This window comes from Salmo salar, chromosome 20, assembly GCF_965601325.2.
Source record: "Salmo salar chromosome 20, fSalSal1, whole genome shotgun sequence".
Classification (NCBI taxonomy): domain Eukaryota; kingdom Metazoa; phylum Chordata; class Actinopteri; order Salmoniformes; family Salmonidae; genus Salmo; species Salmo salar.
In genome coordinates this window covers 5085918-5113552 of record NC_138310.1, presented here as the reverse complement: position 1 = coordinate 5113552, position 27635 = coordinate 5085918, and the positions used below count along the sequence as shown (strand labels likewise).

General features: G+C 43.0%; 1 protein-coding gene across 2 annotated transcripts; it reads right to left on the bottom strand.

The window, feature by feature from the left end:
* Positions 1-4478: 4478 nt before the first annotated feature.
* serpind1 (serpin peptidase inhibitor, clade D (heparin cofactor), member 1) lies at positions 4479-10236 on the bottom strand. 2 transcript variants are annotated; one of them, XM_045704278.2, is made up of 8 exons: positions 10120-10236; positions 9725-9780; positions 9000-9428; positions 6734-7377; positions 6368-6516; positions 5992-6116; positions 5487-5631; positions 4479-5294 (listed from the first exon to the last, which is right to left on the bottom strand). In XM_045704278.2, exons 3-8 carry the CDS (start codon positions 9284-9286, stop codon positions 5103-5105), a joined length of 1542 nt encoding a protein of 513 aa, XP_045560234.2. In that variant the 5' UTR covers positions 9287-9428; positions 9725-9780; positions 10120-10236; the 3' UTR covers positions 4479-5102. The 2 variants fall into 2 exon arrangements, with proteins under 2 accessions (XP_045560234.2, XP_014016497.2); XM_014161022.3 differs by having other exon boundaries at positions 9000-9287; positions 10120-10234.
* Between the last annotated feature and the right edge of the window lie 17399 nt (positions 10237-27635).

The following is a 27635-nucleotide window of genomic DNA, read 5'->3' as shown; positions in this document are numbered from 1 at the left end:
TCTGTTTTTTTTATTCTAGGTTTTTCTAGTGTGTGTATTTCTTTGTTGGTCCGTGTGGCTCTCGATCAGGAACAGCTATTCATCGTTGTTCCTGATTGAGAGACATATTTAAGAGCTTGTGTTCACCTGTTTGTTTGTGGGTAGTTGATTTTTGCACTGCTAGTATTCAGCCTGTAAAACTGTCGGTTTGTCGTTCTTTGTTTTCTTGTTTTCCGTGTTCACATTTATTTAATAAACTATAATCATGAGCACGCAACCCGCTGCGCCTTAGTCCTCTCTACATAACGACAGCCGTGACAGTCATAGGCAGCATTCCTCCTACTCCAAACATGGCAAGTTGAGTTGATGCCAAAGAGCTCCATTTTGGTCTCATCTGACCACAACACTTTCACCCAGTTGTCCTCTGAATCATTCAGATGTTCATTGGCAAACTTCAGACAGGCATGTATATGTGCTTTCTTGAGCAGGGAGACCTTGCGTGTGCTGCAGGATTTCAGTCCTTCACGGCATAGTGTGTTACCAATTGTTTTCTTGGTGACTATGGTCCCAGCTGCCTTGAGATCATTGACAAGATTCTCCCGTGTAGTTCTGGGCTGATTCCTCACCGTTCTCATGATCATTGCAACTCCACGAGGTGAGATCTTGCATGGAGCCCCAGGCCGAGAGAGATTGACAGTTATTTTGTGTTTCTTCCATTTGCGAATAATCACACCAACTGTTGTCACCTTCTCACCAAGTTGCTTGGTGATGGTCTTGTAGCCCATTCCAGCCTTGTGTAGGTCTACAATCTTGTCCCTGACATCCTTGGAGAGCTCTTTGGTCTTGGCCATGGTGGAGAGTTTGGAATCTGATTGCTTCTGTGGACAGGTGTCTTTTATACAGGTAACAAGGTGAGATTAGGAGCACTCCCTTTAAGAGTGTGCTCCTAATCTCAGCTCGTTACCTGTATAAAAGACACCTGGGAGCCATAAATCTTTCTGATTGAGAGGGGGTCAAATACTTATTTCCCTCATTAAAATGCAAATCAATTTATAACATTTTTGACATTCTGTCTCTCACTGTTCAAATAAACCTACCATTAAAATTATTGACTGATCATTTCTTTGTCAGTGGGCAAACATACAAAATCAGCAGGGGAACAAATACTTTTTTCCCTCACTGTATCCTAATCTGACTTTGGTGCAGGTCATGTTGTTCTTCACATTACCATCTCTGGTAAACACACAATAAAACATTAGAGGATATAGGTGTAAACAGTACAGTGAAATGGTTACTTGCATATAAGCAATATCAAAAATAGAAAGTGTCAATATAAAAATGTATTCAAAAAAGTGTCAGTGCCAGTAGAGAAATATCAAAATAATATGCAATATCAATTACTATATCAGTGGTAGACAAGATAGTTATATGCATACAATAAGGGGTAAAGTGACTGAGCAGCAGGATATATTTTTCTATAGTAGCATAGGTGTAGTTGTGTCCAGTCCAGGTGGTGCTTGCACAGGCAGACCATCTATGGGAGGAAGGGCGTCAGCATTGCGCAGCAGCTGAAACCTGGTCCCGACTGAGTCCGAACGCTCCTTGGCGACAACACCAGGCTCCAGAGCATCGAAGCTGTAAAACAGGAAAACAGAGAAACATTTTTAGAAGACATTACAACCTTGCATAACATCAATTGACCTCCCAAGTTTAGATAATAAGAAAAGCCTCATACAATGCAAGGACAATTATATTCACCTGATATACTGGTACTTCTTTGTCTGTGGCATCGGCCTCTAATAATAATAATGAATGCATTAACAGAAATTACTGTGGCCAAACAAACATTGTTGATTAGAAATGACGGTAATTACCTGTCACATGGGATGACGCTGGAGAGGTGAAGCAGGTACGGGGGGGGGGGGAGTCAAACATTTAATATGGAACGGACATGGAACGAAACTGGAACAGCGTCAGAAAACAAGTAATACAGACAAATAACAATTAATGCAGCAGCAGGGAACAGTGCAAGGGAACGAGTCCAGGTGATGCGCTTGACGAGCGAAGGCTGGTGTGAGTAATGGATGATAGGAGTGCGTGATTCAGGGCAGCCTGGCGACCTCAAGCGCTGGGGGGGGGGGGGGGCGGGAGCAGACGTGACAGTACCTCCCCTCTAGGAGTGCCACCCGGCGTCCCACCTGGGCGACCCGGCCAAGACATGGGCGCTGGGCAAGCCGGTTGGGGCGTGGAAGCCCAACGAACCGGCAGGAGCGTGAGAGCCTGGCGAGCCGGCTGAGGTATGGAAGTCCGACGATCCAGCTGAGGCAAGACGCCTGTCAATCCCACTGCAGAGAGGGAGCCCGAAAATCCGGTGGAGTGTGACGTGGGATGGGAAGCCGCCGAGCCAACAGAGGCAGGGAAACATCTCGAGCCAGCCAGGGCGTGAAATCCAGACGGGCTGGCTTAGGTACCGCCGGTTCCATCGGTGGCGGAATCCACCCCGACGTCACCAACAAAACAAAAAAAAAACTCCCGGACCGTCTGGGCGAACAAGAACTGACGATCCGGTTGAGGCTCGATGTGGGATGGGCGCCATTCGAGCCAACCGGGGCAAGGAAACCTCTCGAGCCAGCTAGGGCGAGGAAGCCCAACAAACTGACTAGGCACCCCCGTTCCATCGGTGGCGACCCAGAGCCGATGCCACCATACCAACCGGAACGCCAGTACTCCCCGATGCTTCGTGTGATGGCTGCTGCATTCTCTCACATGGGATGACGCTGGAGAGGCGAAGCAGGTACGGGGAGTCAAACATTTAATATGGAACGGATATGGACCAAGACAGGAACAGCGTCAGAAAACAAGTAACACAGACAAATAACAATTAATGCAGCAGCAGGGAACAGAGCAAGGCAACTGACAAATATAGGGGAGGAAATAAACAGGTGATGAATGAGTCCAGGTGAGTCCAATATCACTGATGCATGTGACGAGGGAAGGCAGGTGTGTGTAATGATGATAGGAGTGCATGATGCAGGGCAGCCTGGCGCCCTCAAGCACTAGGGGGGAAGAGCGGGAGCAGACGTGACATTACTGATACATGTACTACTGGTGTGCGGCCTTCACAATGGATTAGTCCACTCAGACAGGCGTGAATCAGACAGGTGTCTCGTGTGCCATTATTTTTTTATGTATATATATTTGTTGCTTGACAAAAAAAAATCTTGGTCGACCAACAGTAATCAACCAGTTGACTAAATGGGGTCAGCCCTAATGTAGAATTAGTTTTGATTTAGAATGCCTCGTTATCAAATGGGTAGGAACAAAGGCAGGGGAAAAAAGACATGTTGTCCGTATGCACTCAAATAGTGAATGGAGGCCACACACTTTCCCGACGGTCCGTTTTTCAATGATGCCAGGTAGGCTACTTCGATTTTATAGTGGAGCTGTGCTTAATATGAGAAGCTGAGAAATAAATAAACAAGTATTTCACTCCACGCATCAACAACTGTTTGAGGAGCATGCTCTCGCTGCGCGACAGGTGATATTCTGCCCAAACTCTGTATGCCATGGGCTCTCCAACCCTGTTCCTTCATCTACCCAGTACTTAATTTGGGAAACCAAGTGAATTCTGTTCAGAACATTGATAGTAGCATGTTTTCGCAACAAAACATATTTCACTAAACTGTTGACAGCCCCTCTGCGCGCTCTAGAAAGGAATAGAGAGAGCGGAGGAGATGGAAATGCACAGTGGTGAAATATTCTGTATAGCTAAAGGGAATGTGTCACCCAATTAATTATGAAAATTTAAAAAATACAAATTCACTGTAATTGTAGACTAACTCTGTAAGCCGCCATGCACAATCAGTGAACCAACAGCATCGCCATCGGGCTATACGTTCTCTCCCAGACTCATGGTAGACATTTTGGAGTGTAGCTTAAGGTAACCAGTCCATCCAGTATGAATAATAATACAGTCCAAACTCAAAGGCAATTACTCTTGTTTTATTTTGGAGTATAGGCTACACTAATTATTTACCAAAGTCATCTTAAGTCTGTTTAGTTTTTTTCCCCATAAGTAATATGCAGTAGGCTATGTATTGTATAAGGGCACAATCATAATTTTTATTCAGTTTGTCATAAGCCTATGCAAAAGCTCTAATATGTGTATAGGTGTTTTGAATTAATCAATCACCTTAGAAAGCGCTGTCCATTTCGTTGTTGGGCTTTGAAACAACATCCACATTGACCATGTTTTACACTCAGTTTCAACCTGCTGTTGAACTTCGAAGTCCTTGATGATCTTCTTGGCCTCATTGTGACACCGGGTGCAGTAGATGTCCTGGAGGGCAGGGCAGGCAGTGTGCCCCCCCCCCCCCCCCCCCCCCCCATTTTTTTGGGGGGAAAGCTGATAAAATATATATATATTGGTGAAAAATATTTTTTGATTAGTCCATGAACAGACACATCGTGACACACAGAAAACATGTTTTGCGCTGGCATTTTAACTTGTAAAGCCCTTTTAATGTATGTCATACAACACAAAAGTAATTTCAAACGTCTCTTATGCTTTTGCATATATTTTAGCTAAACTTCTTGACAGAACTTCACATACTCTTCAGAACATCTAAACCTCCTAAATACATAAAAAAATACAAAATATCCAACCTTTTTAAGTCATGGTCAAATTGACACATTTACTTTCTCTAAAATGTTTCTTGAATAGCCAAAGCAGTCACAACATAGCATTAATGTGGTCACGGCGATACATTATCAAGGTTTCTAGTTGAACAGCCTCCACTGTAAATGTGGGGAGAGATGGAACATTAACAGACAGCAAATAACAAACACTCCTAACTGACCTCTCCCTCAGACACCGGTTAGTAGTCTGATTGTAGGATCAGCAGGATTGGTTAAAAGGCAAATATTCTTGAAATGGCTTCCTACTTTGGGTAGATGCTAGCTGGAAAAAGACATTAAAGCGATAGTTCACCCTAATTAGTGGTCAGGTAAACAAAACCAAAGCATGGATTTCTGTCCATAGATTGCTTACAGGGTAAAGAAACCAATATGTCAATGTGTAATTTGGGTGAACTATCCCTATAAGATACAGCGTTACCAAGCTTTTAGCTCTGTGAGGGGTCGACCACACGGCCCATGAACACAAGGCAGTCTGTGCGGTGCTCATAGATGAGGAAGAGGAAGGGATGGTCGACGATAAAGCGGATCTGGGAGGAGAGGGGCATGAAGCCCACTTGGGTTAGAGCCGCAGCCTCTGTCCCCTCCTCATTCACGGTGATCGTCCCCTGGTGCTTCAACTGGTGGTGAGGGGAGAAACAGAAAGGTAACATAGTTCAGAACCTAGTCTTGACCTAGATATATTTAAACATTATTAGATAGCCTGAACTTATTTGGCTTTGACAGTGTATTGACGTTATTAGAATAGAGTAAATTAAAGTGAAAATTGGGGTGTTTTTCAGGTGGGACTCAAATCTAGAAGGTAGGTTTACCCAGTTAATAGCGATCTTCTCGGAAGTCATCCCCGTGAAGTCACCCTTCTCCTCAAACAGGTCTGTGAGGCCCATCTCCTTCAGGTTATCTATCAGGTCATAACTCTGCTCCAGCTTAAACTTGGGAAACACCACCTCACGCGTCCTGGGGGAGAAACCAATACAGAAAATAATCTTTTAGACCCATATATCTTATCCATAACTCCCATCATTTGTTATACTCTAACCTAGTGGTCATCTTACCGGGTCTGGTGTTCTTTCCTGTTCACCGTGTGTAGTCAGTTTTTCTTACCTGGGGCCCAGGTCTGCTCACTTGCCGGTCAAGTATTGCCAGGAGTGGTCACGTATTGTCTTGTGTGGTCATGTCTTTTATCAAGTCTGCCTGTCAGTCAATCATGTTTTCTTACCTCTTGGACAGGTAGTCATAATGTTCAGACCAGGTGTGGTCATTATGTTATGACCTGTTGTTCAGCTGTGACCAGGTGTGGCAGTAATATGGTCTTACCTGTTGGTCATGTTACTGAGCCACTTGTTGACCACGGTGGGGGAGATCTCTTTCTCCAGGTTCCTCATGCCAGAGATCTTCCTGGGCAGGGCGATGAGCATGCTGATGTTCCCCGCGTAGGGTAGCTAGAATAGCAATAATCATGGTTTGATTCATTTTTTTTTTAACCTTTTTCACCTCATGTTGACTACAATTGTGCTTTTCCAGTTCTCAAATCTCTTTGCATTGGAAAATGCTAGAACATTGTTTCAAAGCAACTTTTGAACCCTTTAGGGCCATCATCTGACTTGGAAGCATACCGTAGGACTATATCACAGTGCACTTAATCTTCTTTCTTTTTGAACCCACTTCCCCCAACTAAATGACTACCACCCACCTGTAAGATGTCACACTGCAGTTCATGGTCTGCAGCCACCAGGTAGTTCCCTTTGTTCTGCATCATTGGCACTCGAACATTCGTCTTTTCATTCACACGGAAGTTCCGGTAGTGAGTCCTCTCTTTTGGGAATTTCTGCTGCCATGTACCTGTTTGTGTTGGTGAGATCGACTGGCTTGTGTCAATAAGATATTTCACAACTAACTTACAAAGAGAGGATTTGAATCTAGCTGTTCAAATGTAATGGAAATGTAAAACAGCCCATAATATATCAACTTTAAAATCTAAGGCTAGATAGAAAGATACTTGAACCTTGGTCAATAGAAATGGCATAGTTGAGGCTTATTTCTCTGATGTTGTCCATACCTTTAAAATAGAGGTAATTGAGTAGCATCAGCACCATACTGGGGTCCACACTCTTCAGAGGTTCTCTAATCAGTCCTTTGGTCAGCTTCGAGATGCGCCAGTTGGCCTTGTCCACAAACGCCTTGTCTTCAAAGTCCACTGACTGGGGCTCTGCAAAATAGTATGCCTTGGTATTTGCCCGGAAACTCGGTTCCACAGCCACCTCTTTTTTCACGTACAGGTCGTTAACGGATCGCAATGTGTATCCGAAGTTCCGTCGGAAGAGTCTGTGCGTAAGCTTCCGGAACAGCTTGTGTACAGTAGCGTTGTCATAGTGATGGCTTGCATTGACGAAATCGGCAAATCCCAGCGTCTGGTAAAGCTGCGCATGTGTTCCGGGCCCCGCTCCAAGTGACATCATTCCCATGGCAATGGAGATTCCGATGGGCGCCAGCAGAATGTTGTCGGTCTGGTTTACATCGTTCCGAAGGCTACGGTAGAGTTTAAAGCCAAAGTGGGCGTTGACCAAATTGATTCGTTGGAGGCGTGAGTGCCCATGGAATAGGCGTAGAAGTCTGGCCCGCCGCGTCTTTGGGTCTGAGGGTTCAGCGAAGATGTCGATATCTGGAGCGGGAGTTGCGATCTCATCAATCTCATCCCCTTCACTGTAATAATATAAATATTATGAAAATAGCTAACCCACAAGCGTGCACCATGCTCCAGCCAACTGTGCCACTTCAATCAAAAATATGTCTACAGAGCTTCCCAGTGCTCAAATCACTTGACATTGTACAGTCGTGGCCAAAAGTTTTGAGAATGACACAAATATTAATTTTCACAGTTTGCTGCTTCAGTGTCTTTAGATATTTTTGGCAGATGTTACTATGGAATACTGAAGTATAATTACAAGCATTTCATAAGTGTCAAAGGCTTTTATTGACAATTACATGAAGTTAATGCTAAGAGTCAATATTTGCAGTGTTGACCCTTCTTTTTCAAGACCTCTGCAATCCGCCCTGGCATGCTGTCAATTAACTTCCGGGCCACATCCTGACTGATGGCAGCCCATTCTTGCATAATCAATGCTTGGAGTTTGTCAGAATTTGTGGGTTTTTGATTGTCCACCTGCCTCTTGAGGATTGACCACAAGCTCTCAATGGGATTAAGGTCTGGGGAGTTTCCTGGCCATGGACCCAAAATATCGATATTTTGTTCCTCGAGCCACTTAGTTATCACTTTTGCCTTATGGCAAGTTGCTCCATCATGCTGGAAAAGGCATTGTTCATCACCAAACTGTTCCTGGATGGCTGGGAGAAGTTGCTCTCGGAGGATGTGTTCGTACCATTCTTTATTCATGGCTGTGTTCTTAGGCAAAATTGTGAGTCAGCCCACTCCCTTGGCTGAGAAGCAACCCCACACATGAATGGTCACCCTGTCTTCTCTGGACAAGTTTTTTTTCCGGATGCCCCAAACAATCGGAAAGGGGATTCATCAGAGAAAATTACTTTACCCCAGTCCTCAGCAGTCCAATCCCTGTACCTTTTGCAGAATATCAGTCTGTCCTTGATGTTTTTCCTGGAGAGAAGTGGCTTCTTTGATGCCCTTCTTGACACCAGGCCATCCTCCAAAAGTCTTTGCCTCACTGTGCGGCGTGCACCCCCGCCGCGCCATCCGGCAGCTCGACGGGGGCCCCGACCCGCTGCCTGGGGGCCTGGCGCGCGACTTCGGCCCCTGAGCCCCACACAATTCAACCGCTCTCTTTGAAGTTCTTGATGATATGATAAATGGTTGATTTAGGTGCAATCTTACTGGCAGCAATATCCTTGCACGTGAAGCCCTTTTTGTGCAAAGCAATGAGGACGGCACGTGTTTCCTTGCAGGTAACCATGCTTGACTGAGGAAGAACAATGATTCCAAGCACCACCCTCCTTTTGAAGCTTCTAGTGTGTTATTCGAACTCAATCAGCATGACAGAGTGATCTCCAGTCATTTCCTCGTCAACACTCACACGTGTTAACGAGAGAATCACTTACATGATGTTAGCTGGTCCTTTTGTGGCAGGGCTGAAATGCAGTGGAAATGTTTTTTGGGGATTCAGTTCATTTGCATGGCAAAGAGGGACTCTGCAATTAATTGCAATTCATCTGATCACTCTTCATAACATTCTGGAGTATATGCAAATTGCCATCATACAAACTGAGGCAGCAGACTTTGAAAGTTAATATTTGTGTCATGCTCAACTTTTGGCCACGACTGTACTCATCCTCTAACAATGTATATCACCTACCTGTAGTCATCCCCCCCCTCAACCAGGATCTTGTCAAAGTCAATGTAGTCTTCATCCTCGAAGCCTTCCAGGGGCAGATCGTTGGTCACAGTGTTCTCTTTGTGGAACTCCAGAGGAATGTTCTCCACGTCCAGAGCTCCACCCTGGCTAAGGCCTCGTGGGTCTGGCTCAGTGTTTGGGGTCGGACTCTGGTCATAGAATCTGAAGTGAGAGCCCAGGTCCTTGACCCCGGCCAGAGACGTTCCGACAAAGAGACAGGACACAGCGATGATCGTGACAACCCACATCCTTACACAGACATGACATAGAAAGCATTTATTAATCTAGAACAAACCACCTGACTTGAAGCCACCAGTGTTTCTAGTCAGGACTGCGTCTTAAGCCACGACACAGCAGGAATCAGGAACCCACCATTTGGGAAATACTGACCTAAGGCATTTATCAAGCACAAATAACCATGGTCAATATCAACATGTTTAGCCTTCTTTTGGTTGGATACATAAGACAGTTTCCCCATACATCAAAGAACATCCAAACATGTTATTAGAATTGAATTAACACTTTATTAAAACCCTTTCCTATATAATTTTTTTCAGCAGTTCAAATCTTACAAACTTTTCTGCTCAATTTCAGAATAAGTTTTCAGTTAATAAATAGTTTGTTAATAAGCATGAACACAACAACAATAGTCAATATATTGGCAGTAGGGGACTAAAATGGCTTACCTGTGCTTTCTCTGTGGTGGCGGGAACTTGTGTGTGTGTGTGGCCTGTTTGCAACGCTGTGAAGAAAGAGCAGAAAGACCAAACTGAACTTTGATGTCCTCTTCCCTTGAACAAATAACCCAGATCAAACAACAATGGGGACAAAGTCCCCACTGTATCTGTATTTGTTTTACTTGTTTTCCCATTTAACCAATTGATATCAATAACAAGGAAGCCAACATCAAAGGGTGTTTCACTGCCATGTTTAAATAATTGGAGGTTACACATTTTTACCTCATACATCAATTTTGTAAGCATGGGCTATTTTGTTGAATAGTTTTTTTGACAAGGTTATGACATGCCCATACGTTGTTATTTTAGATTTTATAATTCCATTGCAATCCAGATTGACTAACCTTGATGGTTTTAACAAATTTCTGCCATGGCACTGTGGACCACTGACCACTTCTGGCTGTACTATGTTGTCATGGGCTCTGCTGTGGAGGGCTCGGGTCTATGGACAGAGAAGTGTGTGAGATCGCCACCAAGTCTCCTCTCCTGACTTTTCCCAGCGGTGAACCACTCCGCTCTGAACTACAGTACAACTCTGCCCTGAAGAACGATAGTCACACCGGTACACACAAAACACAGACACACACACAAAGAACAACACCGTCAGGTGGTCAATTCAACTAACCTAAATAATGCCACCTGTATCTTTATTGGAACTCTACCTGCCCCCATCATGTACCTAGTTGTCCCTCTTCCTGTAAGAATTACTACCTGTCTGTCTGTCTGTCTGTCGTGCAGGCTGAGTTGAGTGATCTGCGATCCACCATCATCAACCTGTTGGACCCCTCCCCTGAAGGATCTGCTCTCATCAACAAACTAGACTTTGCCATCTCGACATGCCTACTGTCTGTCTACAGGCTGGAGTACATGAGGTGTGCTACCCCCTATAGATCTATATCTGCTGCTGCTGCTCTATTACCCATGGCCACCTACATACTGTCTGTATACAGACCAGGGCCCATATGTATCAAGTGTCTCGGAATAGGAGTGCTGATTTGGGATCAGTTTGGGCTTTTGGATCATTATACACATTGATTGTATCGAAAAGCAAGGACCTGAGCCTAGATCAGCACTCTCACCGTGATACACTTTGTACATTCAGCCTCAGATCACATGAGGTTGGAGGAGAACCTATTTATCCTCTCCTGGTTTATATTCCCCAACATTAGGGGACTCATATTATTCTCTTTCTCTCTGGTTCTGTCTCAGGATGTTGCGTTCTAACGACGCAGACATTTTCCATGTGATGTTCCGGTACTTTGAGGACAAAACTATCCAGAAGGACAAATCTGGTGGGCGTAATGTTGTATCTGCGTTTTATCTGCGTTATAATATTGTTTGTATTTATGTATTTTTTTGGTTTCTGATTCAACGTTTCATCAGGTATGATGCAGTGTGTGATCTGTGTCAGTGATAAAATCTTCGATGTCTTCCTCCAAATGATGGCTGAGAAGGTAGGTGTGCTCTTAATCACACATGTTGCTTTGGTTATGCTTTATTTTACCTCCATGTTTAAAGTGGTATTTACATGGTATTTACTAAGAAATTATGTGCTAACAATTGATACTTTCTGGTACTTACCTCAAATAATTCAACACCATTGGTAACACGTACCAAATGGTACAAACCTACGCTTGCGCCAATGAATCTTAAAGAAACAACATTTTAGGGGCACTGGTCTCCCGTCCAGATGTCAGCCTGGCCCAACCCTCCTTAGTTTCAGATGTGAGCCAGTAGAGAGGTATAGGGTAGGATGGCTGCTAAACTACAATTCCCACTCTCATGAAATGCATTCAATTGACATTCTCTCTCTCAGATTCTTATTTTTTTAAGATGTCGCCAGAGAAGAAGGCTGACGTTTTACATGTTCCTATACAATTGTGTTTTTTTGTTCGTTTCTTTGCGTGGTTTGTAACTTACTTATTAACTTATTTCGTAGATATGTTGCTGCTACCATCTCTTATGACAGAAAATAACCTCTGGACATCAGAACTGCGATTACTCACCACGAACTGGCAGAATCCTTTTTTTTCCTTTAACGAGTCCGACGGGAAGGACATACTGTTTTCCCGGGAACAGGCCCAGATGCCCGTCATTTGCGTGAGGAGAAGGTGGAGAAAAAGGGTCCGGAGGGCGGGCTGCCTTCCGAGAATTCATAGGCGATCGAATAAACCCCCACTGCCTTCCATTCTGCTAGCAAACGTGCAATCTTTGGAATATAAAATTGATAAGCTATGAGGAACATTAAACTACCAACAGAACATTAACTTCTTATGGGCAGGTGGGACGGTAGCGTCCCACCTCGCCAACATCTGGTGAAATTGCAGAGTGCGAAATTCAAACTACAGTATTATGAATATTTAACTTTCATAAAATCATAAGTGTAATTCATCAAAATAAAGCTTAACTTCTTGTTAATCCAGCCGCTGTGTCAGGTTTCAAAAAGGCTTTACGCCTGTTATAAGAATTTTATATCTTCATGGTAATAATCAATAATCAATTCGCCTTGACTAATGCCCAAGGTTTGTAAGACAATGGGTTAAAATAATTAGGCAAGGACTCAGCTTTCTGCAAAAGGTTTCTGTAGCTTTATTCAGAGAACGTTCTGGTGTCAGGATAACAAAACAGTCATTATATAGTTCTTGCTAACTTACGCACATGCATTTACACACAATCCGTTGGTGATCTGCAACCCCCATAAACTTCTCACACTGTTTATCACCTTTTGGCTCAGCCTGTTCCTTTCCTACAAGGTTAGGAACTCTCTGAGGTTTTACTCCCTTGACCATCTGCTTCTCTATCTCTCTATACTAATTGCATACACACATTTCTTTCCCTCTCCAGTGGTTTCTGGACTTTCCGGAACTAATCAGACTAATCGAACCCTACATTGATCATTACATTGATTATTCATTAAACCTGCTGTATGACTAATAATTCATCATGGTTTATTGATTCATTTACCTTTATTAGATAATTCTCTTATCAACGGCGAAAGCATATCATGTGATTATCTGAGGACAGCGCCCCGCATGCAAACACATGAAAAACATATTTCAACAAGGCAGGTGCGACACGAAAGTCAGAAATAGCGATGTAAAAAATGCCTTTGATCTTCTTCTGTTGGCACTCCAAAAGGTCCCAGTTACATCACAAATGGTCCTTTTGTTCGATAATGTCCTTCTTTATATCCATAACTCAGTTTAGCTGGCGCGCTTCAGTCAATAATCCACCCAGTTTCGCTCCATCAAAATGCATACAAACAAGTCAAACAACGTTTATAATCAAACCTTAGGTACCCTAATACGTAAATAAATGATAAAATGTAAGACGGAGAATCGTTATTGTCTTTACCGGAGAAAAATACCAAAGAACGCGCTCTCTTCCACGCGCTTGGAAACACTGAAGCCAAAATGGGAGTCACCTAGAAAAACTACAATTTCTGGCTCATTTTTCCAAAAACCAGCCTGAAACTCTTTCTAAAGACTGTTGACATCTAGTGGAAGCCCTAGGAACTGCAATCTGGGAGGACTTGGCCTTATAATAAAAGTGATAGCCATTGAAAATAGTGGTAGGCTGAAAATGTTTTTTTGGGGGGATGGTTTGTCCTCAGAGTTTTGCCTGCCATATCAGTTCTGTTATACTCACAGACATAATTTTAACAGTTTTAGAAACTTTAGTGTTTTCTATCCAAATCTACCAACTATATGCATATCTTAGCTTCTGGGCCTGAGTAACAGGCAGTTTACTGTGGGCACGCTTTTCATCCGGACGTCAAAATCCTGCCCCCTACCCAAGAGAGGTTAAAAACTGTAATATATTATGCTTCACGGAGTCGTGGCTTAACCTGTTGGGGGTAGGGGGCAGTATTTACACGGCCGGATAAAAAACGTACCCGATTTAATCTGGTTATTACTACTGCCCAGAAACTAGAATATGCATATAATTATTGGCTTTGGATAGAAAACACCCTAAATTTCTAAAACTGTTTGAATGGTGTCTGTGAGTATAACAGAACTCATATGGCAGGCAAAAACCTGAGAAGATTCTGTACAGGAAGTGCCCTCTCTGACCATTCCTTGAGCTTCTTGACTCTGTTTATTGAAGACATAGAGGAGTTCTGTATCTATAATTCTTAAAATAATTGTTATGTTTTTTGTGAACGTTTATCGTGAGTAATTTAGTAAATTCACCGGAAGTTTGCGGGGGGTATGCTAGTTCTGAACGTCACATGCTAATGTAAAAAGCTGGTTTTTGATATAAATATGAACTTGATTGAACAAAACATGCATGTATTCTATAACATAATGTCCTAGGGTTGTCATCTGATGAAGATCATCAAAGGTTAGTGCTGCATTTAGCTGTGGTTTGGGTTTATGTGACATTATATGCTAGCTTGAAAAATGGGTGTCTGATTATTTCTGGCTGGGTACTCTGCTGACATAATCTAATGTTTTGCTTTTGTTGTAAAGCCTTTTTGAAATCGGACAGTGTGGTTAGATTAACGAGAGTCTTGTCTTTAAAATGGTGTAAAATAGTCATATGTTTGAGAAATTGAAGTAATAGCATTTCTAAGGTATTTGAATAACGCGCCACGGGATTCAACTGGCTGTTGAGTAGGTGGGACGATTTCGGCCCGCCGACCCTAGAGAGGTTAATGACAACATTATCAACATACAGCTGGCTGGTTATACGCTGTATCGGCAGGATAGAACAGGGGTGGCGGATTGTGTATTTTTGTAAATAACAGCTTGTGCACGATATCTAAGGTAGTCTCGAGGTTTTGCTCACCTGAGGTAGAGTATCTCGTGATAAGCTGTAGACCACACTAATCTACCTGGAGTTTTCATCTGTAAGTTTCATAGCTGTCTACCTACTACCACAGATTTAGGCAAAAAGGCCGCACTCAATGAGCTGTATTCTGCCATAAGCAAACAAGAAAATGCTCACCCAGAGGCGGGGCGCTCCCAGTGACAGGGGACTTTAATGTAGGGAAACTTAAATCAGTCCTACCAAATTTCTATCAGCATGTTACATGTGCAACCATAGGGGGAAAAAACTCTGGAACACCTTTACTCCACACACAGAGACGCATACAAAGCTCTCCCTCGCCCTCCATTTGGCAAATCTGACTATAATTCTATCCTCCTGATTCCGAGCAGGCAAAGCAGGCAAAGCGTCAATACAGGACTAAGATAGAATCGTACTACACCGGCTCTGATGCTCGTCGGATGTGGCAGGGCTTGCAAACCATTACAGACTACAAAGGGAAGAACAGCCGAGAGCTAACCAGTGACACTAGCCCACCAGACGATCTAGATTACTTCTATGCTCGCTTCGAGGCAAATAACACTGAAGCATGCATGAGAGCACCTGCTGTTCCGGAAGAATGTGTGGTCACGCTCTCCGCAGTCGTTGTGAGTAAAACCTTTAAGCAGGTCAACATTCACAAGGCCACAGGGCCAAAAGGATTACCAGGACGTGTACTGCGAGCTTGCGCTGATCAACTGGCAAGTGTTCTCACTGACATGTTCAACCTCTCCCTGTCTGAGTCTGTAATACCAACATGTTTCAAGCAGACCGCCATAGTCCCTGTGCCCAAGAACACAAGATCACTAAGGTAACCTGCCTAAATGACTACCGACACGTAGCACTCACGTCTGTAGCCATAAAGTGCTTTGAACGGCTGGTCATGGCTCAAATCAACACCATTACCCCAGAAACCCGAGACCCACTCCAATTTGCATACCGCCCCAACAGATCCACAGATGATGCAATCTCTACACTCCACTCTGCCCTTTCTTACCTGGACAAAAGGAACACCTATGTGAAAATGCTATTCATTGACTACAGCTCAGAGTTCAACACCATAGTGCCCTCAAAGGTCATCATTAAGCTAAGGACCCTGGGACTAAACACCTCCCTCTGTAACTGGATCCTGGACTTCCTGATGGGCTGCCCCCAGGTGGTAAGGGTAGGTAACAACAAATCCGCCATGTTAATCCTCAACAGGGGCCCCTCAGGGGTGCATGCTCAGTCCCCTCCTGTACTCCCTGTTCACTCATGACTGCACGGCCAGGCACAACTCCAACACCACCATTACGTTTGCTGATGACACAACAGTGGTAGGCCTGTTCACTGGCAATGACGAGACAGCCTATAGGGAGGAGGTCAGAGACCTGGCCATGTGGTGCCAGGACAACAACCTCTCCCTCAACGTGATCAAGACAAAGGAGATGATTGTGGACTACAGGAAAAAGAGGACCGAGCACACCTCCATTCTCATCGACGGAGGTTCCTTGGTGTCCACATCACCAACAAACAAACATGGTCCAAGCACACCAAGACAGGACAGTGAAAAGATTTGGCATGGGTCCTCAGATCCTCTACAGGTTCTACAGCTGCACCATCGAGAGCATCCTGACTGGTTGTATCACTGCCTAGTATGGCAACTGCTCGGCCTCCGACCGCAAGGCACTACAGAGGGTAGTGCCTTCCCTGTAGCTCAGTTGGTAGAGCATGGTGTTTGCAACACCAGGGTTGTGGGTTCGATTCCCACGGGGGGCCAGCACAGAAAAAAAAAAAAATGTATGAAATTGTATGAAATGTATGCATTCACTACTGTAAGTCGCTCTGGATAAGAGCGTCTGCTAAATGACTAAAATGTAAATGTAAAAATGTACAGCCCACTACATCACTGGGGCAAAGCTACCTGCGATCCGGGACCTCTATACCAGGCGGTGTCAGTGTACCAGTACCCTGCAGTATATAGTCTCGCTATTGTTATTTTACTGCTGCTCTTTAATTACTTGTTACTTGTTTTTTTTTAACTGCATTGTTGGTTAGGGGCTCGTAAGTAGGCATTTCACTGTAAAGTCTACACTTGTTGTATTCGGTGCATGTGACTAATACAATCTGATTTGAGATTCCCCCACCTGCTGTGGAGTGGGTGCGTGTTGAAGACCATGTTGGACATCCTTCAGACTCTCTCCCTGTCTCTCAGTGCTGTAAAGTTGTACCATGATCTGGTCAATGTCTTGGGGAAGGGGGCTAGCGATTAGTTTCTGTTGTTGTCCCAAATGGCACCCGATTCCCTATATAGTGCACTATATAGGGAATTGTGTGCCATTTTGGACTCATCCTCTGACTGAAGCCCTGTGTTCTCTGTTCGTTCAGGACATCCATAAGGATCAGCCGTACTATGACATCTCAGACACCCCTCACAGGATCACTGTCCCAGACATCTACGAGGCCAGAGAGGTAAGACAGCCTAGCCTGCAATGGTGCACTGATATAAGACGAAGTTGCCCCTAGATGCTGATCTGGGGACAGTTTTGTATTTCCCCCCACTAATGGTTAAGTTTAGGATTGGGGGAGGGGAAGCTGATCCTAGATCTACACTTTGGGGAAAGTTCACCCCGGAGTACCTGCACTACTGTTACACTCCACCGCCACTAGGTGGAGGCATTGACAATGTCTGAAGCAAGGGGTTGCACTTGGGAGGCAGGTTTAGCTGACGCTGAATTGACAGACATGAACTGACTGACGAATGGCATTTATTCTCAAATTGTTGGAATTGATGTTTGTCATTATTTAGTTAGTGTGATTGGAAAAAGCTCAAGTAAAGATCGAGTTAAAGTTTCCAATGTATTCATTTTATAATCTCTCTCTCTCAGAACATAGTGAAATACTTTTTTATTTTTTGGGGTTGGACCTTGACTCACATCTTATCCAACTTGCCACAACTGAAATTCCCTCTGGGGAAAATAAAGCTCGCTGTGGGGAGATCCTCAAGGAGGCCATGAAGTGGGCTTATTCTGTCACCAAGTCCCACCTACAGGTCAGTCCTTGGTTTTCTCACAAATTGGACCCTATTCCATATAAAGAGCACTACTGTTGACCAGGGCCAAAAGTAGTGCACTACATAAGGGATAGGGTGCCATTTGAGCTCCACATTCCTACAGCTCACACCCACCTTCTTTGTAGCTCCTTTGGTAGAGCATGGTGCTTGTAATGCCAGGGTGTTGGGTTCAATTACCCAGACGACCCATATGTAATATGTATGCATGCACGAATGTAAGTTGCTTTGGATAAAAGTGTCTGCTAAATGGCATTTATTATTGTTATATTACTCATTGGAATGATTCTATGGAATAATTTATGTCTACAACACAGTACTCTCCAACAGGCAAACAATGTCATATTCTATCATCTGGACTGTGCAAATTCCCTGTGCAATATGGGTGTATTTTATATCTGTTATATGTTTACTATATATCTTTACATCTCATCAGACTTGCTCCAGGTTCAGCCTTCCCTGTAGCTCAGTTGGTAGAGCATGGTGTTTGCAACGCCAGGGTTGTGGGTTCGATTCCCACGGGGGGCCAGCACAGAGAAAAAAAAGAAAAAAAAAAAGGGGGAAAAAAGTATGAAATTGTATGAAATCTATGCATTCACTACTGTAAGTCGCTCTGGATAAGAGCGTCTGCTAAATGACTAAAATGTAAATGTAATGTAAGGTTAAATAAAATAAAAATAAATAGTTAATGTTGAGCGAGTATTACGTCTTTTCCTTTTCAATGATGATCACATTTTTTTTTTTTTTGGTTGGACCTTGACTCACATCTTATCCGACTTGTCACAACTGAAATTCCCTCTGGGGAAAATAAAGCTATTCTATTCCATCTCCCGGAGTGCCTGAACAAGCATCAAAACTGGATGCCAGGTCTGTCCCAGCACACTGGCCTGGCTATGGCCACTGACAGCATACTGGACTTTGCTGGGTACAACAGAGAGAGCACTAGACTAGGGGTGAGACACACGTACATACACCAACAGAGGCGTCATGCCCATAGGGGGCACGTGCCCCCCCAGATTTGCCCTGTCCTTTTTGTTTTTTCTCTGTAATACTACACTTAACAATTTTATGAAGTTAGCTTTAGCTAACCCAGACAGGTTCCCAATCTCCCAACCTCATAACTAGCTACCAAGAAGCATTGTCAGGTTATCAATCAAGTTAAAGTTGCTAGCTTTTCTAACTATCTTAGCTGGCATGCCTGCTGGCAAGGTTGGTAGACTTCAGAAAATCAAGCCATAACTAAATGTACTGAAAAAGACTCACAGAGAAGCATACGTTGTTTCTTTAAAAAAGAAACACCAGTCAGGAATGAATAGAGAGACATCAAGATGTATGTGTTTAGTTTTTTCATATTTTTTAACCTTTATTTAACTAGGCAAGTCAGTTAAGAACAAATTCTTATTGACAATGACGGCCTACCCCAGCCAAACCCTAACCTGGACGACGCTGGGCCAATTGTGCGCTGCCCTGTGGGACTCCCAATCACGGCCAGTTTTGCTACAGCCTGGAATCAAACTAGGGTATGGAATGACACCATTAGCATTGAGATGCAGTGCCTTATTCCGCTGTGTCACTCAGGAGATATGTTTAAAAAAAAAAATATTTGACAGAATTAAGCAGGATGATTATGGCTCTCGATTGCAGGACAAAAATGTTTTAGGTGTTTGAAAAACTCAAAATTCTCTAACTTAGAAACAGGGAGCTTAGCCCCTCTGTTTGAATTTTGACATTTATTTGGATTCAAATTTGCCGCTCTTGAAATGCACCTGCTGTTGATGGAGTGCACCACGGGTGGGACGCTTGCGTCCCACCTAGCCCATAGAGGTTAAAGCAGCGTTAGACAGGATTACGTAGACATACTGACCAGCTCAAATAGACACACGCGTGCTATATGGCAGACCAATCCAAACATATTGTCTCAGCAATTCATGGCTAGCGGGAAGGTTGTTGACTTTTTCTTTGGCTAAATCAACTAGGCTTGTAATATAATAATTGTATTTGTATTTACAGATGGCATACAAGTTTGTTATTAACCTCTATGGGCTAGGTGGGACGCTAGCGTGCCACCCGTGGTGCACTCCATCAACAGCAGGTACATTTCAAGAGCGGCAAATTTGAATCCAAATAAATGTCAAAATTCAAATTTTTCAAAAATACAACTATTTTACACCATTTGAAAGATAAACATCTCCTTAATCTAACCACGTTTTACGATTTCAAAAAGGTTTTACGGCGAAAGCATAAATTTAGAGTATGTTAGGACAGTACATTTACAAGAGTTGTGTGTAATGTTTTGTCAAGTCAAAGACAGGGTCACCAAAACCATAAAACCAGCTAAAATGATGCACTAACCTTTTACAATCTCCATCAGATGACACTCCTAGGACATTATGTTAGACAATGCATGCATTTTTAGTTCTATCAAGTTCATATTTATATCCAAAAACAGCGTTTTACTATGGCATTGATGTTGAGGAAATCGTTTCCCTCCAATAACCGGCAGTCAAGTCAGCGTCACAAATTAAATAATTAAAATTAGAAAACATTGGTAAAATATTATATTGTCATTTAAAGAATTATAGATTTACATCTCTTGAACGCAATCAACTTGCCAGATTTAAAAATAACCTTACTGGGAAATCACACTTTGCAATAATCTGAGCACTGCGCCCAGAAAAATACGAGATCTAAAATCGAAAATACTATGTAAATAATCCATTACCTTTGATTCTCTTCATCAGATGTCACTTCCAGGTATCACAGGTCCATAACGAATGTAGTTTTGTTCAAAAAAGCTCATCATTTATGTCCAAAAATCTCCGTCTTGTTCGCACATGATCTAAGCCAGCCGGACTTCTCGTCATGAACGAGGGGAAAAAATATATTTCCGTTCGTTCAAACATGTCAAACGTTGTATAGCATAAATCATTAGGGCCTTTTTTAACCAGAACATGAATAATATTCAAGGTGGACGAATGCATACTCTTTTATAACGTATTGGAACGAGGGTACCCAACATGAACTCGCGCGCCAGGTGTCTAATGGGACATCATCGTTCCATGGCTCTTGTTCGGTCAGATCTCCCTCCAGAAGACTCAAAACACTTTGTAAAGGCTGGTGACATCTAGTGGAAGCAATAGGAAGTGCCAAAATATTCCTAAACCCCTGTGTTTTTCAATGGGATAGGTTTAAAGTCAATACAACACATCAGGTATCCACTTCCTGTCAGAAAATGTCTCAGGGTTTTGCCTGCCAAATGAGTTCTGTTATACTCAGACACCATTCAAACAGTTTTAGAAACTTTAGAGTGTTTTCTATCCATATATAATAAGTATATGCATATTCTAGTTACTGGGTAGGATTAGTAACCAGATTAAATCGGGTACATTTTTTTTATCCAGACGTGCAAATGCTGCCCCCTAGCCCTAACAGGTTAAGGCACATGAAAGTTCACAAGTTCGAGAAGGCATTTCTGCCAAAAAAAATGCATTTTGATAAAAATATTTTTTACATTCAAACAGCTCTCCTGTGAAGCTGTGAATTGAGACATACGCCTAGTTTCCTGAATCGGATCACATATGTAGGCGTCGGGCAAGACATGGCAGCTCTGCTTCTAGCTCCAAAGCAACTTTGCAGTATTTTGTTTTTTTTGTGTGTTATTTCTTACATTATTAGCTCAGGAGTGGTGGTAACTCACCAGTATTATGACTGGGAATATGACTTTCCCACATTGGATCCTTTGTTCGTACCCCCCAGGGCAATTGAACTTATTCCAGAGGCTGGAAGGCGGGAGGCGCGCACACCATCCACCGCTTCCGAGCATATTCCTCACTAATGTTCAGGCTCTGGATAATAAAGTAGACAAGCTCAGGGCGAGAATCTCCTTCCAGATAGACATCAGTGATTGTAACATACACTGTTTCACGGAAATATGTCTCTCTCGTGATATACTGTCTTTGTCTATACAGCCATCTGCATTCTCTTTACATCACGCAGACAGTAATAAAGTGCTGTCCGGGAAGAAGAAAGGTGAGGGTGTATGTTTCATGACTAACCACTCATGGTGTGATTGTGATAACATACAGAAACTCAAGTTCTTTTGTTCACCCAACCTAGAATACCTCACAATCAATTGCCGACCATATTACCTCCCAAGAGAATTCTCTTCGGTTATAGTCAGAGCCGTGTATATTCCCCCTCAAGCCGATACCATGACGGCCCTCAAAGAACTTCACTGGATTTTATGCAAACTGGGAACCACATATCCTGTGACCGCATTTATTATAGCTGGGGATTTTAACAAAGCAAATTTGAGGAAAATGCGACCAAAGTTCTACCAACACATTGAGTGTAGCACTCGCTCTGAGAAACATTAGACCACTGCTACTCAGCTTTTCGAAACGCCTACAAGGCCCTCCCCCGCCCTCCCTTCGGCAAATCTGATCATGACTACATTTTGCTCCTCCCTTCCTATAGGCAGAAACTCAAACAGGAAGTACCCATGCTAAGGACTATTCAACGCTGGTCTGACCAATATACGCTTCAAGATTGTTTTTATCACGTGGACTGGGATATGTTCCGGGTAGCCTCTGAGAATAACGTTGAGGAATATACAGATACGGTGACTGAGTTTATCAGAAAGTGTATAGGAGATGTTGTACCCACTATGACTATTAAAACCTACCCAAACCAGAAACCGTGGATAGATGACAGCATTTGCGCGAAACTGAAAGCGCGAACCATCGCATTGAACCATGACAAGGAGACTGGGCATATTGCTGAATACAAACAGTGTAGTTATTCCCTCCATTAGGCAATCAAACAGGCAAAACGTCAGTATAGAGAAAAAGTGGTGTCGCAATTCAGTAGCTCAGACATGAGACATATGTGCCAGGGTCCACAGACAATCATGGACTACAAAGGGAAAACCAGCCACGTCACGGACACGACGTCTTGCTTCCAGAGAAGCTAAACACATTCTTTGCCCGCTTTGAGGATAGCCACCGACGAGGCCCACTACTAAGGAATGTGGGCTCTCCTTCTCCGTGGCCAACGTGAGTAAGACATTTAAGCTTGTTTAACCTCGCAAGTCTGCCGGCCCTGACGGCATCCCTAGCTGCGTCCTCAGAGCATGCGCAGACAAGTTGGTTGGAGTGTTTATGGACATATTCAATCTCTCCCTATCCCAGTCTGCTGTCCCCACTTGCTTCAAGATGTCCATCATTGTTCCTGTACCCAAGAAAGCAAAGGTAACTGAACTAAATTACTTTCGCCCCATAGCACTCACGTCTGTCATCATGAAGTGCTTTGAGAGGTTAGTTAACCTGTTTAGGATAGGGGGGAGTATTTTCACGGCCGGATAAAAAAACGTACCCGATTTAATCTGGTTATTACTACTGCCCAGAAACTACAATATGCATATAATTATTGGCTTTGGATAGAAAACACCCTAAATTTCTAAAACTGTTTGAATGGTGTCTGTGAGTATAACAGAACTCATATAGCAGGCAAAAACCTGAGAAGATTCTGTACAGGAAGTGCCCTCTCTGACCATTTCTTGGCCTTCTATAGCCTCTTTATCGAAAACAGAGGATCTCTGCTGTAACGTGACATTTTCTGAGACTCCCATAGGCTCTCAGAAGGCGCCAGAACGTTGAATGATGACTCTGCAGTCCCTGGCTGAAAAACAGTAGCGCATTTGGATCGTGGTCGATCTGAGAACAATGAAACGGGCGCGCGCATGCACGTGAAGAGTCCATTTTACATTTTCAGTCTTTGAACGAAAACAACGTTGCCCGGTCGGAATATTATCGCTATTTTACTATTAAACAGCGTTTGACATGCTTCGAAGTACAGTGATGGAAATTTTTAATTTTTTTGTCACGATAGGCGCCGGCGCGTCACCCTTCAGATAGTGTCTTGAACGCAAGAACAAACGTAGCTATTTGGATATAACTATGGATTATTTGGAACCAAACCAACATTTGTTGTTGAAGTAGAAGTCCTGGGAGTGCATTCTGACGAAGAACAGCAAAGGTAATCCAATTTTTCTTATAGTAAATCTGAGTTTGGTGAGTGCCAAACTTGGTGGGTGTCAAAATAGCTAGCCATGATGGCCGGGCTATCTACTCAGAATATTGCAAAATGTGCTTTCACCGAAAAGCTATTTTAAAATCGGACATAGCGATCCTAAGTGTCCATCCTAAGTGTATGTAAACTTCCGACTTCAACTGTATGTATGTACTGTGTTTTAGTCTATGCCACTCTGACATTGCTCATCCTAATATTTATATGTTCCTTAATTCCATTATATTACTTTTATATTGTGTGTATTGTTGTGGATTGTTAGATATTACTGCACTGTTGGAGCTAGAAGCACAAGCATTTCGCTACACCCGCAACAACATCTGCTAAATATGTGTTTGCGACAAACAAAATTTGATATGATGTTGTTGCCTTGCCTAGCTTAGTTGAATGTATTGACTGTAAGTCACTCTGGATAAATGACCTAAATGTAAATGTGGTAGCACTTGTTTAACTTCTTGGGGCTATGTGGGACGCTAGCGTGCCACCCGTGGTGCACCCTATCAACAGCAGGTGCATTTCAAGAGCGGCAAATTTGAAACCAAATAAATGTCAAAATTCAAATTTTTCAAACATACAACTATCTTACACCCTTTGAAAGATAAACATCTCCTTAATCTAACCACGTTGTCCGATTTTCAAAAAGGTTTTACGGCGAAAGCATAAAGTTAGATTATGTTAGGAGAGTACATTGACAATAGCTGTGTGTAATGTTTTGTCAATTCAAAGCCAGGCGTCACCAAAACCATAAAACCAGCTAAAATGATGCACTAACCTTTTACAATCTCCATCAGATGACACTCCTAGGACATTATGTTAGACAATGCATGCATTTTTAGTTCTATCAAGTTCATATTTATATCCAAAAACAGCGTTTTACTATGGCATTGATGTTGAGGAAATCGTTTCCCTCCAATAACCGGCAGTCAAGTCAGCACCACAAATTAAATAATTAAAATTAGAAAACATTGGTAAAATATTATATTGTCATTTAAAGAATTATAGATTTACATCTCTTGAACGCAATCAACTTGCCAGATTTAAAAATAACCTTACTGGGAAATCACACTTTGCAATAATCTGAGCACTGCGCCCAGAAAAATATGCTTTGTCTGTATAGCAAACGGCCATGTTGGAGAGATCTAAAATCGAAAATACTATGTAAATAATCCATTACCTTTGATTCTCTTCATCAGATGTCACTTCCAGGAATCCCAGGTCCATAACGAATGTAGTTTTGTTCAAAAAAGCTCATCATTTATATCCAAAAAGCTCCGTGTTGTTAGCACATGATCTAAGCCAGCCGGACTTCTCGTCATGAACGAGGGGAAAAAATATATTTACGTTCGTTCAAACATGTCAAACGTTGTATAGCATAAATCATTAGTGCCTTTTTTAACCAGAACATGAATAATATTCAAGGTGGACGAATGCATTCTCTTTTATAACGTATTGGAACGAGGGTACCCAACATGAACTCGCGCGCCAGAGTCTAATCGGCCATCACCGTTCCATGGCTCTTGTTCGGTCAGATCTCACAGTAAAAGACTCAAAACACTTTGTAAAGGCTGGTGACATCTAGTGGAAGCAATAGGAAGTGCCAAAACATTAATCAACCCCTGTGTGTTTCAATGGCATAGGCTTAAAGGTAATTCAACACATCAGGTATCCACTTCCTGTCAAATGTCTCAGGGTTTTGCCTGCCAAATGAGTTCTGTTATACTCACAGACACCATTCAAACAGTTTTAGAAACTTTAGGGTGTTTTCTATCCATATATAATAAGTATATGCATATTCTAGTTACTGGGTAGGATTAGTAACCAGATTAAATCGGGTACGTTTTTTTATCCAGCCGTGAAAATACTGCCCCCTAGCCCCAACAGGTTAAGCTTAACTTCCCACCACACTTTCATTTTGTACAAAGAAAGTACTGCCAACATGGTGCCTTTCTTTCGCTCCCTCTCTCTCTTGGCCAGTGAGATTGAACGGTTGACTACATGGTACAACCCACTGTCCACGCCGGAGTTGGCCATCACTACAGAACAGTCCGTAGAGACCAGCATCGCCAACTGGAGGTCCACAGTACATCAGCCTGAGTCAGAAACAATGGAAAGACCATATCAACCTGGCCTGGAGTATAGCTTCTTATTTGGCCCTGAAGATGCCTGTAAGGCACACACACACACACACACACACACACACACACACACACACACACACACACACACACACACACACACACACACACACACACACCCGCACACACACACAGGCATGCACATACGTGTGCTCAAACACACACCCCCAATATGAAAACACACATACTGAAATATATTCTACTCTCTATGGCTTATTCTTTCTCATTTTTATCATCTTTTATTCTGGATGTGGGTATGCCGTGATATGGCTGTATGTATTTTTAGATGTTCAAATGTAATCTATGGATCCATCAGGTTTAAGAACACTGAGGCCATTGTAGCGGAGGTGACTTGTCTGGTGCGTTTGGACCTAGCACCTGTGTGTGACATACCTGAGGACATCAAGGTGAGAGAGAGAGACCTCGTGCCTGAGACCATCCAATAGTCCGTCTCAGGCTGCACTTACTACACTTGGATCAGTTTATTTATTTGCACATAGAAACATTCAAAACTGAGGAGACTATGATGTGTACACTCGGACATGTGCTCATCTCTCTAGACTGGCACTTACACATAATCTTCTCCCTTCAGATCTGCAAACAGTGAAGAAGCAGAAGCCAAGGTCAGGAGTAAGGCTAGGGTGTAGGGCACAAAAAATCCTAAAATACCTGATTGAGCTACAGGCTCGATGATTAGTTCATTAGTTGAATCAAGTGTCTTAGCGCTAGGTCAAAAACTACAATGTGCACCCCTAAAGGTCCGTAGGACCGCGATTGGGAAAACACTGGTCTATGGGTTGTTTTGTAGAGTCATTGTTGCAGTTGAAGTCAGTTCTCGTGTTCAGTCTGTTCTGGTGACTTAGTTCTGCATGGATAGGCCTTCCTAGTACACTGCCTAATGAGCTCCTAATGAGCTCCAGGGTGATACTCTGAAGGGGCAGGGCTCATCTCTGGACTACCGTTCATAACAGCTCCACCATTCCCTTAGTTGGGCAGTCAGTTAGTGGAGAGGTGATGCTCTCTGACAGGCCATGGCTGTTTGTTCCTGTCCCCTTCTCCTCACTGGTCCTCTGGGGTGTGTGGTGAAGTTGTCCCTAGGTGCTGATCTAGGGTCAGTTTAACTTTTCCCACACTAACAGTTAAGGTTAGAATTGCTGGAGGTGAAGCTGATCCGAGATCTGTACCTAGGGGAAACTTCATTTGTGACTGATCCTCTGGAGGCGGAGGCTCATTAGCACCAACACAGCCAGGGGGATTGGGCAACTTTGTGCCTTCTGAAATTTGGTCGGGCAAAACAATGGTGCAATAATATCACTTTTAATTTTTGATAACCAAGATGTTGTAGGGGTGACACAGCAAGCATAGGATAACACATAGAGGTTAAATATGTGGATTTACAGTAGTAACCTACTCATTCACTTCTCCAGACCCAGATCACCTCTTCTGAGACCTGGACTAAAATGCTATTTTAATGGAAATTCTCAATTGTGCATGCATTTTAGTACAGGATTAGTCTTAATCTGTGTCTGCAAAACCAGCCCCCAAAATGTGTATTATAATAATAATAACTATTTTCAACACAAGTAACAAAGTGCTTCACATCATAAAATAATAAAATAAAGGTACTAACAAAGAAACAAAAACAACAAAAAGAAAGATAGCTATTCAAGTCATACATTGAAATCATACATTAAAAACATCTTTATACAAATGTGTCTTCAGCAGGGATATAAAAAGAGGCACTGAATCTGCAAGCCTGATCTCCTCTAGCAGACCATTC

Bases quoted from the DNA above. Each gene is read 5' to 3' on its own strand.
- serpind1 (XM_045704278.2), bottom strand. From the start codon at position 9,286: ATGTGGGTTGTCACGATCATCGCTGTGTCCTGTCTCTTTGTCGGAACG. The intron at 7,378-8,999 runs GTAGGTGATATA...ATATTATTACAG, and splicing joins GAGGGGGGGGATGACTACAG to TGAAGGGGATGAGATTGATG. The intron at 6,517-6,733 runs GTATGGACAACA...CAACACAAACAG, and splicing joins CAATTACCTCTATTTTAAAG to GTACATGGCAGCAGAAATTC.